This window comes from Eriocheir sinensis, chromosome 44, assembly GCF_024679095.1.
Source record: "Eriocheir sinensis breed Jianghai 21 chromosome 44, ASM2467909v1, whole genome shotgun sequence".
Lineage (NCBI taxonomy): Eukaryota > Metazoa > Arthropoda > Malacostraca > Decapoda > Varunidae > Eriocheir > Eriocheir sinensis.
The window spans coordinates 9491460-9509123 of NC_066552.1; the positions used below are offsets into that span (position 1 = coordinate 9491460).

At 44.0% G+C, this 17664-nt stretch overlaps 1 protein-coding gene across 1 annotated transcript in view; it reads left to right on the forward strand.

Annotated features, from left to right (window-relative positions):
• Nucleotides 1-1410: 1410 nt before the first annotated feature.
• LOC126980631 (LIM/homeobox protein Lhx1-like) overlaps nt 1411-17664 on the forward strand; it is a 143159-nt gene continuing 126905 nt past the window's right edge. Inside the window, exon 1 of the mRNA XM_050830734.1 lies at nt 1411-2209. Coding sequence (XP_050686691.1) covers nt 2037-2209 — 173 coding nt within the window. The 5' untranslated portion in view covers nt 1411-2036. The remainder of the gene's footprint in view (nt 2210-17664) is intronic.

Below are 17664 nucleotides of genomic sequence, written 5' to 3' on the forward strand. Positions count from 1 at the left end.
AAAGGAAGGAGAGAAGGGAGAGAGGAAGAGAAGGAAGGAGGAAGAGAAGAAAGGGGAGAGAGATCAAAGGAAGGAAAGAGAGGAAGGAGGAAAGGAGGCAAGAAAGGGGAAAGGAGAGAGAAGGAAGGAGAGAAGAGAGGGAGAGAGAGAAGGAGAGAGAGAAGAGAGAGAGAGAGAGAGAGGGAAGAGAGAGAGAGAGAGAGAGGAGAGAGAGAGAAGAGAGGAAGAGAGAGAGAGAGAGAGAGAGAGAGAGAGAGAGAGAGAGAGAGAGAGAGAGAGAGAAAAGAGAGAGAGAGAGAGAGAGGGAGAGAGAGAGAGAGAGAGAGAGAGAGAGAGAGAGAGAGAGAGAGAGAGAGGAGAGAGAGAGAGAGAGAGAAAGAAAGAGAAAGAAAAGAAGGAAGAAAAAAATAAATGTAGAAAAAAGTGTGAGGGAGAGAGAGAGAGAGAGAGAGAGAGAGAGTCCAGTTACCCATAGCCTGGATAAGCGGCTGCAGGCACACTACTGTTCCAATGGATTATCCTTTCCTCCCTCCCTTCCATTCCCTTCCCTTCCCTTCCCTTCCCTTCCACAACCTTCCCCAACTTAGCCGTCATTCCATCCCTCACCCCTACATTCCTTACCCCCCGCCCCCAACACACACACACACACACACACACACACACACACATCAGCAACCAGAGTCATAACAAGCCAATGTCACAGATGCACAAGTGGCTGACGAAATGGTGTGTGTGTGTGTGTGTGTGTGTGTGTGTGTGTGTGTGTGTGTGTGGCTGGGCAGAGAAGAGGAAGAGGAGGAAGGGAAACTTGCCCACCTCTTTTTTTTTTTCTTCCCCCTCCTCATTGTCTCCTTCCCCGTCCCCTTCCCTCCCCTTCCCCCTTTTCTTCTCTCTCCCCTCCTCTCCCCCTCCCCTCACCTCGCGGCCCTGCAGATGTTGGGGTTCATGAGCCATCACCGTTCCAGCCACTCTTGCAAGAAATGGTAATTATTTTGCAACTTATGGCAGCGCAGCGGCAAACACGGGGGAGTGAGTGACCTCCTTCCCCCGCAGCCCCCGCAGCCCCCGCTCCATCAGCCCCTCCCTGCCTGCCCAGCCCCTTCCCCTACCTCCCTCCCCTGGCGCCACACTTGACTGAGGTGCCAACAGGCAACTCCACAAACTAACTCCTCTATTGCATTAGAAGAATGCAAGTAGAATACGTGTGTGTGTGTGTGTGTGTTAGTGAGTCAGAGAGAGAGAGAGAGAGAGAGAGAGTGATGAGTGCCAAGCGGGGTGAGCCCCATGCCACGCGGGGCGGGCAGGTGCCATGCCCCGCCCCGCCCCTGCCGGGTCAGCGCTGCGGCGGGACACTCGGCGGCGGTGTTCGCGGCAGCAGATTGTTTATTCATGGCGGAGGCGGCGCGGCGTCCATGACATCAGCCTCCGAGGGTGTCTCGGTGCCGCCTCCGCCGCCAGCGTGGCCCCGCGTGCCAGCCAGGCCGCGCCCGGCCCCCCGCCACTCGCCGCCGCCCGCGCCCGCCCAGCCAATGGCGGCCGCGGGCCAGCATCCCCGGCGCTGGCGGCCCCGCCTTCTGGCCGGGCGGCGCGGCGGGACTGGTTGTTATGGCAACTGAGGCGGTCCGGGAGGACGCGGCCCCGCCCTCCCCGCCTGCGCCGTGGCTCCGGGCCGCACGAGTGTTAGTGTTAATGTGAACGGGGCCGAGTTGACACCCGTGAGGGTGAGGCCGCCGTGTTGAGCCTCCGCCTGGCGACTCGCGCTGACCCCCGCCACAGTGATGCTGCAGCCCGCACGCCCCGCACACCACCACACCCTCGGCGCCACCACACGCCGCTGAGCGTTCCGGCCGCGGCGGAGTGCACGCCGCGCAGTGCGTACCGAAGCAGGCACACGGCCGCCAGCAAGCAGGAAGGCAAGGAGTAGCAGGAGCAGGAGGCGGCAGGAAGGAGTCAGGAGGAGGCAGCCAGGCAGGCGGGCCGGTGTGTGATGGCCTGAGTTTTCCGCTCCGCACGAGTCGCCGCAACACGCTGCCACCATGATCATTTGTTGTGCGGGCTGCGACAAACCCATCATGGACAAGTTCCTGCTGACGGTGCTGGAAAGGACTTGGCACGCGGAGTGTGTGCGCTGCGTGGACTGTGGCTGTGCCCTCACCGACAAGTGCTTCAGCCGCGAGGGAAAACTCTTCTGCAGGAGCGACTTTTTCAGGTGGGACACGAGGCGTGCGTCCAGGTTTGTGTGTGTGTGTGTGTGTGTGTGTGTGTGTGTGTACGTGTGTGTGTGTACGTGTGCGTGAGTGCGTGCAAAACTTTTGGACATACACACGGCACATTATTAACGTCCTCCAGCTGGCGTGTGTGCGTTGTGTGTCGCGCCACGCACACCAACACCTCGCCCTCGCCTCGCCCAGCTGACAGGCAACAAAACTCTACCGTTGCCGCGATAGCCAATAAATTACGCGAGGAACAGCTTACCGCCGGACCTCACCTCGCCTCACCTGGCCTCGCTCACCTGCCCCGTGTCCCTCCCTTGGCGGCGCCTCGTCCGTGCGTTACGTGCGTTATTAAATCACTTTATTGACACAGGAGGCGGCAATAACACGCGCTCTGAACCCGCCGCTATTGAGATCAGAAGGCAGTGATCGATCCTAACACGCCGTTCACCGCTTACCGTCACTGTCACCGTCACTGTCACCATTACTGCCACTGTCGCCTTAAACCAAAGCACGTGATAAAGAAAATACAGTGAAGGTGTGATGTGTGGTTTTTTTTTTTTTTTTCGCTGCGTGTTTCGATTTGTTATGATGTAGTGGCGTTGAGGTGCGTGTGTGTGTGTGTGTGTGTATGTGTGTGTTGTGGAGAGGCAAAACAGAATAAAAGAAACAGCAAGATGAAAATAATATGAAAAGGCGGAAATGCAAAGGAAAAATCAAGGAAACCGGGTTAGCTATTCGGCATGATAAAGAAAAAGGTGGAGTAATAAATAGTAATAATAAATGAGAGTAAGATTGAGTGAGTGGAGGAGAGAATTACGTCGGTCTGTATTTTACTTCTTCGTCTCAAACACCGATGCATATTCTGTTTGTGTGTGTGTGTGTGTGTGTGTGTGTGTGTGTGTGTGTGTGTGTCTGTTTATTTTATCACACTTTTCCCCAACTGTAAAATATCATAACACCTCACCCATTCCCCTCTTCCCTTCCCTTTCCTCCTTTCCTCTTTCCCCATCCCCTTCCTCCTCCTCCTCCTCCTCCCCTACAAACAACTTCATTATCCTCATTATTCCTTTTTATCACCATTATTGTTGTCGTTACTGGGTTATGGTGTTGTCTATTGTTTTCGGTCTCACCCTTATTAAATATCTATGGAATTACCTTACAAGAGGGAGGGAAGGGAGGGATGAAGGCAAACATGTACTCGACATGTTTCTCCGTTCATTCATATTCATAGTATTTTTTCTTATTGTGTTTGTGGCTTGTCTGCATTGTTGTTCCTTCCCACCTTCATTAAATATCCATAGAATTACCTGGCGAGAAGGAGGAGAAGGTGGGAAGGGGTAGGAAGGGAGAGATGGAAAGGGAGAGGGAGGGAAAACATGTATATTCTACCTGTGTTTCTTCATTTTCTCCGTTCATTCATTTTCATAATATTTTTCCTTATTGTTTTTGTGGCTTGTCTGCATTGTTGTTCCTTCCCTCCTTCATTAAATATCCATAAACTTACCTGGCGAGAAGGAGGAGAAGGTGGGAAGGGAGAGGGAGGGAAGACATGTATATTCTCCCCGTGTCTCATTACTAATTTCCATGATGTCTCTATTCGCTCTCATATTTTTCTATAGGTATCTGTTGCTTTCCTTTTTTATTTCTCGTTGCACACTTTTCACCACATTCGTTAATACTAAGTCATCTATTATTTGTATTGTTATGACTTTATATCAGGTCATTTGTGAAGTTATATTGTTTTATCAGATTTTACTTATTCACGATCAATGGCCAGTAGATGAAATAAGATAAGGCGAATAGATAAGAGAATAAATGGACAGGAAAATATGATCAGACTTTTTGCCCAGCGTCTATAGAGGTAGAGAGAGAAGGAAAAATATAGAACAATGTGATAGAGAAAATATTATACCTATGTTCTTTAAGATTCATTTAAAAAGTGTACGAGAGAGAGAGAGAGACAACAAGCGACACAAGGGAAATAGTCCTAACACATTCTATACCAATTCTTCCTCCTCTCAATTTCCCCTCTTCCTCCCCTTCCCTCCCCTCCCCCTCATCTCCCCTACTTAGTATCCCAGTAAATAGCAGTTCAGCAGTTCACTCTGAGCAGAAAATAGCGACGAGCAAACAAGCAGGCAAGCAGTTAATCCCCTCCCCTCCCCTCCCCTCCCCCTGTCATCCCCCACACAGCGGCATGGAAGATAACGATTTACCTGTACATTTCCACTCCCCGCGCCATCTTTCTCCGGCACGCACCTCACGGCCCAAGGAAAGGTGCACACACACACACACACACACACACACACACACACTTCCGACTGACCCACCATGCCCTCCTGCCGCTGTGTGTGCTTGTATGTGTGTGTGTGTGTGTGTCATATATTATAAGTTTGTGATTTCTGTGTGTGTGTGTGTGTGTGTGTGTGTGTGTGTGTGTGTGTGTGTGTGTGTGTTTCATGTTTGTTGCTTTACATATTTTCCTGTTCTAGTTTCTCGTATTTTTATTTTGCATTATATTCATGGTGTGTGTGTGTGTGTGTGTGTGTGTGTTTGTGTGTGTGTGTGTGTGTGTGTGTGTGTGTGTCTGAACTGAAACTCCTTAAAATCCACCTATTTCGAAAGAGAGAGAGAGATTTGACCTAGATTCCTTTTTCCTCGCTAAGTTTGCTCGTTTTTTTTTATTTTGTTATTAATGTTGTTGTTGTTGTTATTGTACCCACACCTCGAGGATCGTTACCTGTAATCAACGACCCCTTAGATCAGTCCTAGCACACCTGTGACCACCTGGACGCCTCGTAAACTACCTCAGTAAACAAAAGTGAACAGTTAATGTGGAATAATTCTCTCTCTCTCTCTCTCTCTCTCTCTCTCTCTCTCTCAACAAATCACATCGGCTCCAAAGTCACAATTATATCATCGACATCAACGTTTTTTTCCCGCGATGGACGAGAGAGCATGGGAAGCCGCGCCGCTGTGTTATTTTTGTTCTTCCCGCCAAATAGTCATCCCGTTGGAAAAGGTTAATTGTCTCCGCGCTGAATGGCCCATTGTGGCGTGGCGCTGCGAGTTGGACTTTCTACAGTAATAACGATGATGATTGTGATGATAACTGTAATGATAATGATGATAGTTTGTCGTTCTAGTGCTTGTATTTTTTTTTCTAGTACATATACAAAAACCTTGCTGTCGATTGCAATAGTTCCGTCATTGTTATTTTTGTTTTATTTGTTATTACTGGTATCATTTTTACTATTTTTATTATGATTGTTGCTTTTTTTTGTTACTATATTACTTTTACTACTACTACTACTACTCTTACTACTACTACTACTACTTCTACTACTGCTACTACTACTACTACTACTACTACTATTACTACAAAAACTTGCACAATCACTCTCCATATGGTCATAGATTTCTTCATATTCCTTTATTTTCTTTCCCTTTTTCTTCCTTTCTCCTCTTCGTCTTCATTTACCTCCCTTTCTTCCATGCCTTCCATCATTCAGTATACACACACACACACACACACACACACAGAGGAGGAGGTCAGGGGTCAGGGAGGGGTCACTTACCTGTCTGCATTGGCCAGGTAAGGGGGTGATCCCTCGCCAGGTGGTCAAGCGGTGTAAATGTTAGGGGAGGAGCGGACAGGTGAAGGAAGGGGGTGACCGCTGCACACGCGAGAAAAAAAGCAGGAAAAAAAGAAAACTGTTAAATACCTCAATGGCTATTCTTCACGCTAGACTTGAGGAGGAGGAGGAGGAGGAGGAGGAGGGAGGAAGAAGTAGTGGTGCTTTGGAAGATATGCAAGGAAGGGAGGAAGAAGAGGAGAGGTGGAGGGAAGGGAGGATAGAGAAAGAACTAAAAAAATGTGATAGAATTAAGGAAGTTATGATAATGAGAGGAAAGAAAGTAGAGAGAAGGAAATGAAAAGGGGAGGAAAGATTAGTTTTCCTTCGTCTGTATCATAAATGTAGGAAAAGGGAAAAGAAGTAAGAATATATAGATAAAGAAGAGAAATGAAGATGTGAATAAAGATATGAGAAGTGAAAATACGTTTGTGTGCTTGGAAATGAAAGAGGGAGAAGGGAAGAGAAGAGAAAAAAAAGAGGAAATGGAGAAAAAGTCGGATATCAGACATGGACGAATGATTTTTATAGTACCTTGATGTCTTTCTCCTCCTCCTCCTCCTCCTCCTCCTCCTCTTCGTCCTCCTCCTCCTCCTCTTCTTCCTCTTCTTTGCTGGTGTTGATATATAGGAATGAAGTTTGTATAAATATTTCTTGTACTTTTCTTATACAAATCAATTGACAGACAAATAACTTAGACAGAAACAGAAGAAAATACAAACATACAGACAGACGCACAGAGAGAGAGAGACTAAGTAACCATATTTCTTCACTAATAAATATTTAGATTAGTGCGCCCTCGGTCACCAGGAAAGGCGGCAATAAAGTCTCGTTTTCTATGTCCCTCGCATGTAGCTTGGAGTCATTCTCATTTTCTTATTCCGGCGATTAAGTCCATAAATCCAGCTTGCTTTATTTGCCCCTGAACTGTAATGCATTTTTCTTTGTCGCCGCGGCCACGGTCTCCCATTTTCTTTGTGTCAGCGGTCACTATTTCCCGTTTTCCTTGTCACTGTGCATGGACAATATTTCCCGTTTTCTCTATTCATTATCAGTGACCTATTTTTTTTCTTTGTTCTGTTTTATTATTTACGTCAGCGAAGTTGGAGAAGGAAAAGGAGGAGGAGGAGGAGGAGGAAGGAAAAGGAAGAGGAGGAGGAGGAAGGAGGAAGGAAAAGGAGGAGGAGGAGGAAGGAAAAGGAGGGGGAAGGGAAGAGGAGAGCTTATGGAGGGTGCTAAGAAGGGAGGGGTAATGGAGAGGAGGAAGGGATGGGAAGGAAGAGGAAGAATGATGTAAAGAGATGAAGAAAAGGGGAAGGTAATAGAGGTTAGGAGGAAGGAGTAAATGGGAAATATCGAAAAAGAAGAATGGAAGAGGAGGAAGGAAAAAAGGAAATGGGAGAAATGAAGGAAAGTGTTAGAAAGAAGAATGGAAGAGGAGGAAGGAAATAAAGAAATGGGAGAGATGAAGGAAAGTGTTAGAAAGAAGAATGGAAGAGGAGGAAGGAAATAAGGAAATGGGAGAAATGAAGGAAAGTGTTAGGAAGAAGGAGGGAAGAGGAAGTAGGGAAGGAGGAAGGAGAGAGGGAGGGGGAGGAGGCTTTGCTTGGAGGGTTTGTGAATGATCGATATACTACATTAATTTTTCTTTCTCGTTGTCTTTACTTTTATTTTTCTTTATTTTTCGTTCTATTTATTCATTATTTCCTTCGTCTATTATTCATTTTTTTCTTTGTTTTTCTTCCTGTTCACATTTGTCCTGTTCTTTTCTTTTCCTTTTTTCCCTATTTTACTATTTTTCTTTCTATTTATTTATCATTTCCTTTGTCTATTGTTCATTTTTCTTTATTTTTCTTCCTGTTCCCATTCGTCCTGTTCTTTTCTTTTCCTTTTTTTTCATTTTTACTATTTTTCTTTATTTATTCCTCACTTCCTCTCTGTCTTTTGGTCATTTTTTCTTTGTTTTTCTTCCTGTTCCCAGTCGTCCTGTTCTTTACTTTTCCTTATTTTTTTCCTTTTCCTTTCATGTCACGTTCAAAAAGTTTCTGTAAATGAGTTTAAGATTTTTTTTAAGAATTACGACTACCACTATTTTTTTTTTACAACAAAGGAGGCAGCTTAAGGGCACACACAAAAAAGGAAACAATAATATAAAAAAAAAAGCCCGCTAGTCGCTGCTCCTAAAAAAGAATCAAAAGAGGTGGCCGAAAGAAAGGTCAATTTCGGGAGGAGAGGTGTCCTGATACCCTTCTCTTGAAAGAGTTCAAGTCGTAGGCAGGAGGAAATACAGATGAAGGAAGATTGTTCCAGAGTTTACCAGCGTGAGGGATAAAAGAGTGAAGATGCTGGTTAACTCTTGCATAAGGGGTTTGGACAGTATAGGGATGAGCATGAGTAGAAAGTCGTGTGCAGCGGGGCCGGGGGAGGGGGGGAGGCATGCAGTTAGCAAGTTCAGAAGAGCAGTCAGCGTGGAAATATCGATAGAAGCTAGAAAGAGAGGCAACATCGCGACGGAATTTAAGAGGTAGAAGACTATCAGTAGGAGGAGTAGAGCTGATGAGACGAAGAGCCTTAGACTCCACTCTGTCCAGAAGAGCTGTGTGAGTGGAGCCCCCCCACACATGAGATGCATACTCCATACGAATAAAACAAAATAAACCGAAGCCAAATAGAAGAATAATGAGAACGTTCTTAATTATTGTGATACCAAGACTAAGAGAATAAATAAAAGATGTAAAGATAGAAGAAGAAAAAAACACTAAGAATGACTCGTACTTAGAATAGAAAAAAAAAAGTGAGGGTCGGAATTTATTATAAGAGGCAACTTGTCACACGAAAGGGGATCAGAGTGGCGTGACAGAGAGAGAGAGAGAGAGAGAGAGAGAGAGAGAGAGAGAGAGAGAGAGAGAGAGAGAGAGATTTGGTTTGGTGCCACAGTTTCATGCGTCATTCTCTCTCTCTCTCTCTCTCTCTAAACAACCAGCAAATAAAAATAAAAAGTTATGAACCACAACATATTACTCAATTATCAGAGGCGATTCGATCCCATACAAAGGCGATCAGAACCTGTAAAGAACGATCCGATTCCCTTGTGTCATAAAACGCCTCCACTTGGACACCGAATGAATCACAGCCATCCATCAAAGTTCAGGGAGACTCAAAAGGTAAAATAAGGCCTTAATCTTACCTGTGGGGGATGTCTCTTACCTGTATAGCACCTGTAAGCAAAGTGGCTCACCTGGAGAGATCAATAGAGGGAACGTAAGCCCGTGATTGGGTGGGAGGGAGGGAAGAAAGGGAGGTTTTGATTGGTCTTTTATGGCGGGTCTGATCCTGCGTGTGTGGAGGTGATGGTGGTGATTGATGGGAGGCGATGCGGTGCGGCGGTGGTGTGGTGGTGGTGGTGGTGGTGGTGGTGGTGGTGATTGTAGGCGTGATGGTGTTTGGGCTGTGGGTGTAATGGGCCAGTAATGGGGTTTTTGTGGTGTTTAATGCGTGCTGTGATGAGGTGCTGGGATTGTTTTTTTGTGTGTGTGAAAGGATTTATTTTTTAATTCAGCTTTTTCGATGGTACTTATTTTTTTTTATTTGACTTGCTATTTGGAAAGGATGATAAGTTCTTTCTGAAACTTTGATGTTATCGTAAAAGTTTCTAAGTCAGCTTGTTTTACTTATTTTACTAGTTACACAATAGTCTCCTTACCCAAAAAGATTAGTCTATCCTTATTTTTTTCTTCTCGGTCAACCTTATACCTTCTACTTCCATTCCTATCAATTCCTTCCTTCTCGTCTATTCCCTTAATAAACTGTTTTACTCCCTTCATGGTGTTTGGTCCGTTTGTTTGGTTTGGTTGTAGTGTGGTTGAGTTTGGTGTGAGGTATGATTGTGGAATGATGAGTTTGGGAGACAAGTTTATATATATATTCCATTGTGAAACTTCCTTACTTCTCAAAAGGGTTCATAATCACACTACTCGTATTAGCATCAAATAACTGGTCTCAAAACATCTCCCCTCCATTCCCTCACTAACTCCCCCTTCATCTCCCTCTCACCCTCTCACCCTTTCAGAAAACCCACGTGTCCCTTTAACAGTAAGCCAAATAAAGTTACCTGCCTCCCCTCCAGCATTCAATCTGTTATCATCAAAATTCGACAAGGCTCTGAGCATCTGTTTACGAGGGCATGTTTGGACAGGTGAATGGAGGGCTAAAGGGAGGGGGGGGGGGGTAACCTGTTGGCGTATGTACCTGTGAGCCCGAGGGATGGAAGAATTAGCGGATGAATGGATGGATGAATCTTGAAGCCGTATTTGTAAGCACTGTTCGGTTGGTCTTTTCTTTACCTTCGATAATAGGGTCATATTTTACCAGGTAGGCAGCCACTTGTGTTTGTGTGTGAGGGGAGGGGTCAGGGAGTGTGTGTGTGTGTGTGTGTGTGTGTGTGTGTGTGTGTGTGTGTGTGTGTGTGTGTAGACATTTCTCGTATTACTTTCATTGTTCCTATTCATTTCTTTATTCTTTCCTATTGATTTATCGTTTATCTTCTTAGTCTATCTTATTCATTTGTCTTATTCCATTCATTTCTCTCATTTCTTCCATTATTTTGAGATTGGGATTCCTGTTATGGTACGAAGTGGTTCCTTTTGATCAAGCACAAGATTCACCCCAAATTACAAAGCTCTTCAGGCCGAGTAGAAGTATAGAATTTCGTGCACACTTTCTTCAATCCACCGAAAATAATTACAGGTTGCGATTTAGGTGGCTATTTTTTTTTTTTTTAGCGATGTTCATTTTTTTCATTAGCTCACTTTCTATCTTACCTTACCTTTTCATTGCCTTACCTTAATCTTACCTTACCTAACCTTACCTTGCCTAAGCTTTATCTCACCTTACCTTACCTTACCTTACCTTACCTTTTCTAACCTTACCTTACCTTACCTTACCTTACCTTCACCTAACCCCACATTTACCTTACCTAACCTTACCTTAACTCACCTTACCTTACCTTACCTTACCTTACCTTACCCCACCTAACCCCACCTTACCTAACCTTACCTTATCTTACCTTACCTTACCTTACCTTAACTTAACTTCACCTAACCCCAAATTTACCTCACCTAACCTTACCTTAAATCACCTTACCTTCACCTTACCATACCTTACATTTATTTTCCTTACCTAACCTTACCATGTCTAACGTTACCTTTACCTTACCTTACCTAACCTCAACACCTTACCTTCACCTAACCCCACATTTACCTTACCTAACCTTACCTCAACTCTCCTTCATCTTAGCTTTACCTCACCCCATCCCACCTTCACCTAAACTTACCTTACCTAACCATACATTTACCTTACCTAACCTTACCTCACCTCACCTTCTTATAAGCGAAAATCCGTAATGGAAAGAGCATCACCTGTTAATGAGGGTAAACGGCGACTGATTGGCTGACTCACCTGGACCCTAATTGCCTCTAAGGAGATAATGACCATAGAGTTAATTGTCTTATCGCCGCGAATTGTTAATCCTTGCGACAGCCAGGTAACTTTCTTGTGACTGATTGGTTGTATCCTCGAAGACCCCAATTAAAGGTGTTGAGTGTGAGGTGTGTTGAGTGTTGCAGTGTTGAATTAGGGTGTTGCGAGGTGTGTCGTGTGTGTGTGTGTGTGTGTGTGTGTGTGTGTGTGTGTGTGTGTGTGTGTGTGTGTGTGTGTGTTTCATTGTGTTGCGTGTGAGTGTTTTTTTTCCTCTTCAGAAACACACCACTCAAAAAAAAAAAACAAAGAAAATCAAAACCAGAAAGAGAAGAAAAAAAAACAATAGTCTGGCAATTCTATTTTTAAGAGCAACACAAAAAAAAACGTAGAGCAAAAAAATAAAGAAAATAGTGACCAACTGGACCACAAAACTACCCAACGAAAACACGGGAAAAAATAATATAACGCCGAAAAAAAGTATGAAAATAAAAACACCACGAAAACCCAAGGGAGCAGGCAAGCAATAAAAATATATATAAAAAAAAACACATTCTTTCGACAGATATTTCTCTTACACTCTGACATATTTAAAATTAAAGACACACACACACACACACACAAACACACACACACACACACACACACACACCTGGAGCTCACCTTTGCTTGGGACAATTAAGGTACATAAACGAGGGCGAAATGGCAGTTTTTAGAGCTCTGTAACTACCTTGATGGCGGACCTGTCCCACCTGTTCTTACCTGCCGCTGCAAGACTCACCTGAGAAGATGGGGAAGGGAGAAAATGGTGAGGCGAATAGTTTGGGAAATGAGGAGAGGCACGGAAGGAGAAAAAGGAGATTGTGGAAGAAAGGAAAATAGAGGAACGGAGATATTGGGAAAGGGGAGTTGGGAAAGGTTGACATTGTGAAAAAAGGGAAAATAAAATAAAGGGGATAATATAGAGAAAAAAGAAAATTAAGTGAATCGTTTGGAAATAAAGAAAAAGGGCATGGAAGGGAAAAAGAAGGCATTGTGGAAGGGAAAATAACGGAAAGGGGAAATAAAGAGGAAAAGGGTGAAAATAGTGAATAGTTTCGGAAAAAATATAGGAACGACAAGGGGAAAGGAGGCATGTGGAAGAAAGGCAAGGGAGAGTTGGTAATTTGGAAAAGGAAAGGAGAAATAAAGTGGGAAAGGGAGACGGGAAAGAATCGGACCCAAAGAATGGATTATCTGGGAAGGGAAAGGCAGGAATGTATGAAAAACTGAGATAGAGAGAAAATGGAAAACAGGGAACAAGAAAGTAGATTATCTGGAGAAGGGAAAGCCAGAAAAGAGTCAAAAATGAAGGAGGAGGAGGAACTGGAGAGGAAAAATGGAATGGAGGGGAGATGTTTTGGATGAGAGGGGGAAAGATCATAAAAGTTAGAGCACAGAAAAGGACGAAAAGAAAAGATTAAAGGAAGGAAAGAATAAACAGTGTGGAAAGAGAAGGAGAAACAAGAAAGCACAGATAAAAAGGGGTGGAAGTGTAACAATTTGAACAAGAAGTGACAGATAGATAGATGGAAAGGTGCGAAAAAGTGTAAGAGAAAAAAATAGAAGCAGAAAAAGATAAAATAACTAAAAATGGAATATACAGAAGAAAAAGGGAAATACTTGAATGAATGTTTTAGACTGGAATAAGAACGGGATGGAGAAAGTAACGAAAAAGAAAGAAACTGAAGGGGAGAAGGAGAAGGAGAAGGGAAGGCCATGTGTGTGAATGTGTGTGTGTGTGTGTGTGTGTTTGTGTGTGTTTGTGTGTTTGGTAAAGAACGGAAAGGTTATTAAGATGGAAAGAGGGAAAGAGGGGAGCCAAGGAACGAAAAGGGAAACGGATGAGGGAGGAAGGAGAATATAATTGAGTGAGGGAAGGAAGGGCCGGGTTGATCAGAGTGGAGAGAGGGGAAAAGTGGAAGGTAAGGGGAGAGATGTAAATGGGAAGGGAGGGGAAGAAGATTAACTTGGGATAGGGAAAGCAAGGGACATGGAATTGGAAGACGGAAAAGTGTGGAATAAAGAAAAGAGGGAAGGGAGGTATGAAGGAATATATGAATGAATGAAGAGGGGATGACTTTAATATTTTGCGTGGAGGAAAATGTGAAAACTGAGTGAGGAAAATGGTGAAAGTAAGAGAGTGGAGAAGGAAGCTGAAAAGGAGGAGGAAGAGGAAGAGGAGGAGGAGGAGGAGGAGGAGGAGGAGGAGGTAAGAGCGTGAGGAATTGCAATCAATGTAACTAAAGGTGTCCCCAAATTTGCCCTCCTCCTCCTCCTCCTCCTCCACCTCCTCCTCCTCATCCTCCTCCATTCCACTTTATCAGTGTTCATCTTGGTCTTCTCTAAATCATATTCCAGTTCCTCGTCCTCCTCTTTCACAACCTCCTCCTCCTCTTCCTCCTCCTCCTCCTCCTCCTCCTCCCGCACCTGTCTGTTCATGCTCCCCTTTCATCACGGTGTTGACATAACCAATCAACAGGTAGCCACATTAACACCTGTTGCGTTTTACATCTGGGTATATTTACACATCCCTTACGCAAACACGAGGATGACGCGGTGACATTGATGCTGCGTCGTTTTGCGTATTTCACAGGTAACGCGGGACAGGTGCGTATAATCGCCCCTCTCACTCACCTGATAAAGCGCGCAGGTGTGTTTGTCTATCATTAATATTTGCATAGTTTGTTCATATGTTTGTGCGTGGGTGGGTGCGGATTGGGGGAGTACGGGATGGGGTGTGTGTGTGTGTGTGTGTGTGTGTGTGTGTGTGTGTGTGTGTGTGTGTGTGTGTGTGTGTGTGTGTGTGTGTGTGTGTGCTCTGTTTTTATTTAATTTTCCTTTTGTTTTTCTTTGTTATTTGTTTCTATAGTGAGACATTCCTTAGTTATCCTCTGTCTCCTTCTCTTCCTCCTCTTCCTCCTCCTAATGTCCCACCTACATATGTATATTCAGACAACACATTTCTGTATATTTAGTCACCTGTTTTGTCTCCTCCTCCTCCTCCTCCACCTCCTCCTCCATTTTTTCCTCTCACATCCTCCCTTCATGCGTCACAAACCTTAATTTTTTCAGTAACTCATTTTCCTTTCAAGTCGCTTTCTTTCATTTCTCATGCCGTGTTCTACTTCTTTCCTCTATTCTTTCTCCTTTCCCTTCATTCTCTTTCTTCTTCCGCCAACTGTCCTTTCCTTGCTTTCTCTGCCATTTTGCCACTCCTCTTCTATTCTGTCGCCTCATTTCTCTCATCTATCATACGCTGTTTATCCTCCTTCATTTTCGCCTTTTTCCAACTTGTATTCTTTTTTTCTCTACCTTATTCCTTTCAGTCCCTTCTGTCTCTCTCTCCTTCCTTTCGACACCTTCTATCTCTCCCCCTCTCTCCGTCTTTCTCTCCCTCTCTTTTTCTCTTTGGCGTCTTTCATTAATCTGATTCGATCCTTCCCTTTCTCCTTTCCCAGTTTGTATTATTCTCTTTCCAGCATCTTTCTCCATTCTACTACTTCTCTCTCTTCCCTCTCTGATCCTCTTTCTTTTCCTCTCTCTTTTTCTCTTTAGCCTGTATTCTTTTCTCTCTTCTCATCATCTATCTCCTCTCTTCTGCTCTTATCTCTCCCCTGTTTATCTCTCCCTCTCTCTCTATTTCTCTCCTTAGCCTCTTTCATGAAACTGATTTTCCTTCTCTTTCGCCTATTCCTGTTTTCGTTCTTTTCTTTCTCCTCTCTACTCCTTCAACTCTTCCTCTTTCTTCCTCTTTCCCTCTGTCTCTCTATCTCTCCCTCCCTCTATCCCTCTCTCTAGCCTCTTTCAAGAAACTGATTTTCCTTCTCTTTCGCCTATTCCTATTTTCGTTCTTTTCTTTCTCCTCTCTACTCCTTCAACTCTTCCTCTTTCTACCTCTCCCTCTCTCCCTCTATCTCTCCCTCCCTCCATCCCTCTCTCTGGTCCCTTTCCGGCCTCGTCTAAGGGACCCAGTAGCGGCGAGACCAAAGGGCGCACGAGGCGTTTGTTTGATAAAGTTCTCGTTGGCGGCGGCGGTGGAGCGTTCTCGAGGCTCCTTACCTCTGTCGCTGTTTGTCCTTGCTCCTCCGTTTGTTTGCCCTCCGTGTTTGGCCGCGCAAGGTGTGTTTGTCGTGTTTGCCGCCGCCTTTCTTCCATAATTTGCTTATGTGTGTGTTGAGTGTTTCTTGATCTTTCCTTTCAGCTTGTTTTTTCTGCTTTTGTGTTTTGCTCCTGGTTTGCGTGTTGCTGATTGGTTTCGTGAGCGTTGAGAGAGAGAGAGAGAGAGAGAGAGAGAGAGAGAGAGAGAGAGAGAGAGAGAGAGAGAGAGAGAGAGAGAGAGAGAGAGAGAGAGAGAGAGAGAGAGAGAGAGAGAGAGTATGTTTGTGGCAGATGAAGTTTGTAGAAAAATTCGAAAAAGTATTCAGAAAATGAGATGAAAATCATATAAGGAAGAATTACCATAGTTATCCCCATGAAGTCATCAAGGAAAACGGGAACTATAGGAAAATATACTCATTATCATTCATTACTAACTCTTCTTTCTATCCTAATATTGTCTTTTTTTTCTATCATCTCTTTATTTCGTCCTTTTCCTTCCACACGTCCGTACCCAGTAAACACAATAAAGATAATAATAAGATAAAAGTAATAAAAAACGAACCTAAATCGAAAGTGAAAGATATAATTCCCTCAAGTTCGTACTAATAAAAGAATAAAGTAATAAAAAAACGAACCTAAATCGAAAGTGAAAGATATAATTCCCTCAAGTTCGTACCGCGGCGGGTCGAGCCCAGCGAACCGCGGCGATGAAGTGTTTCGAAACAGTACGAGCGAGTAAACGATGGAGCGGACGTGACTGCCTCGGTGTTTCGTTCCTCGGGATTCGACTAGTGTTCGGGACTTCACTTCTGTCTCTCCTCACTTCTCTTTTCATCCCCTTTCCTTCAATCCCTTTCCTTCTCTTTTTACGTTTATATGCTTAAACTTAAACCTTTCTTCTATTGCTTCCTCTCTTCATTCGTTCTTTATCCTTTTTACTTTCCGTCCTTTCTTTAATTCTCTTTGCTTCCATACACTCAAAATTCGACCTTTCTTCTATTTTTGTCTCCTCATTCCTCTTTCATCCCCTTTCTTTCCACTTCTTTTATATCCTCTCTCTGCGTTTATACATTCAAAATTCAAACTCTTCCATTTCTGCCTCTCCATTTCTCTTCCCTCTTCCCTTCCTTTCCTTTCATCTTTACATACACTCAAAATTCAACCTTTCCTCTTTTTATCATTTTTTTCTCGTTTATCTATTTCATCATATTTTGCTGCCTCTCTTTATTCCTCTTTGCTCTTTACTTCCATCTCTTTCCTTCCTTCTCTTTACCTCATACACTCATACTTCAACCTTCCTTCTTTCTATCATTTACTTTATCTAAATCAACATCTAAAGCAATATCTATCGCCAGAGTTTTTATTCGTCGTATTAAGCTATTTCTCGCATTAGTAAACATCAAATTATATGGCCATAGTCAAACCATTTCATATTGTCTTGTTTGGACGTTCGATTTTGCGGGTCCTTTCCTCCCTTCTGCTCTGCCACACAGCTCCAACACATATTTTTCCCTCTCGTATGTTACCTATCGTTGACATAATGACAGGAAGAGGTGTTGGGACTGTGAGCAGAACAGAAAGAAAGGACCCGCAATCAATGCACAAACGAACTATCTGAAACGGTTTGGCTTCATAATTGCATTCTTTTTAGGACGGAATTAGTTTGAAGCGTTGGATTGTCACAGTTAAGTACACACATTATAAACTCAGTCGTAAAAAGCGATATAAAAAAAATCAACGAAACTGACTAACCACTCCTTGAAGAACGGGTCAAAGAAGACAAATCAGCCCTATTGTTGTTGACTGTTACGACGATAAAAGACCAGGGCCCATATTCTCAAACATTCAGGGCTTACATACATTTGGCAAGGCTTTCGTGGAGGGTGTGAGCACTTCCAAGGATAGATTTATGAGCCAAGTGATAGTTTAACAAGGCTTTTGCACCATGAACGTGAAAAAAAAAATTATGAAAACCTGACTAATTTCCTTGCTGGCTTTGGAAACACTTATTGTGAGAGCGTCTGAGAATTCTGAACCAGGTGTAAATAAAAAAAATAAATCACCATCGACATTTACATCAACATCTATCATTGCCTCGGTCCTATGTCACTCACCTGTCTTAAGTCTCACCTGTGATCACCTGTGCTCCTTAATTGCTTGATCTCGTCTTGTTGCCGGGAAGCCCGAAGGTTGCTGGG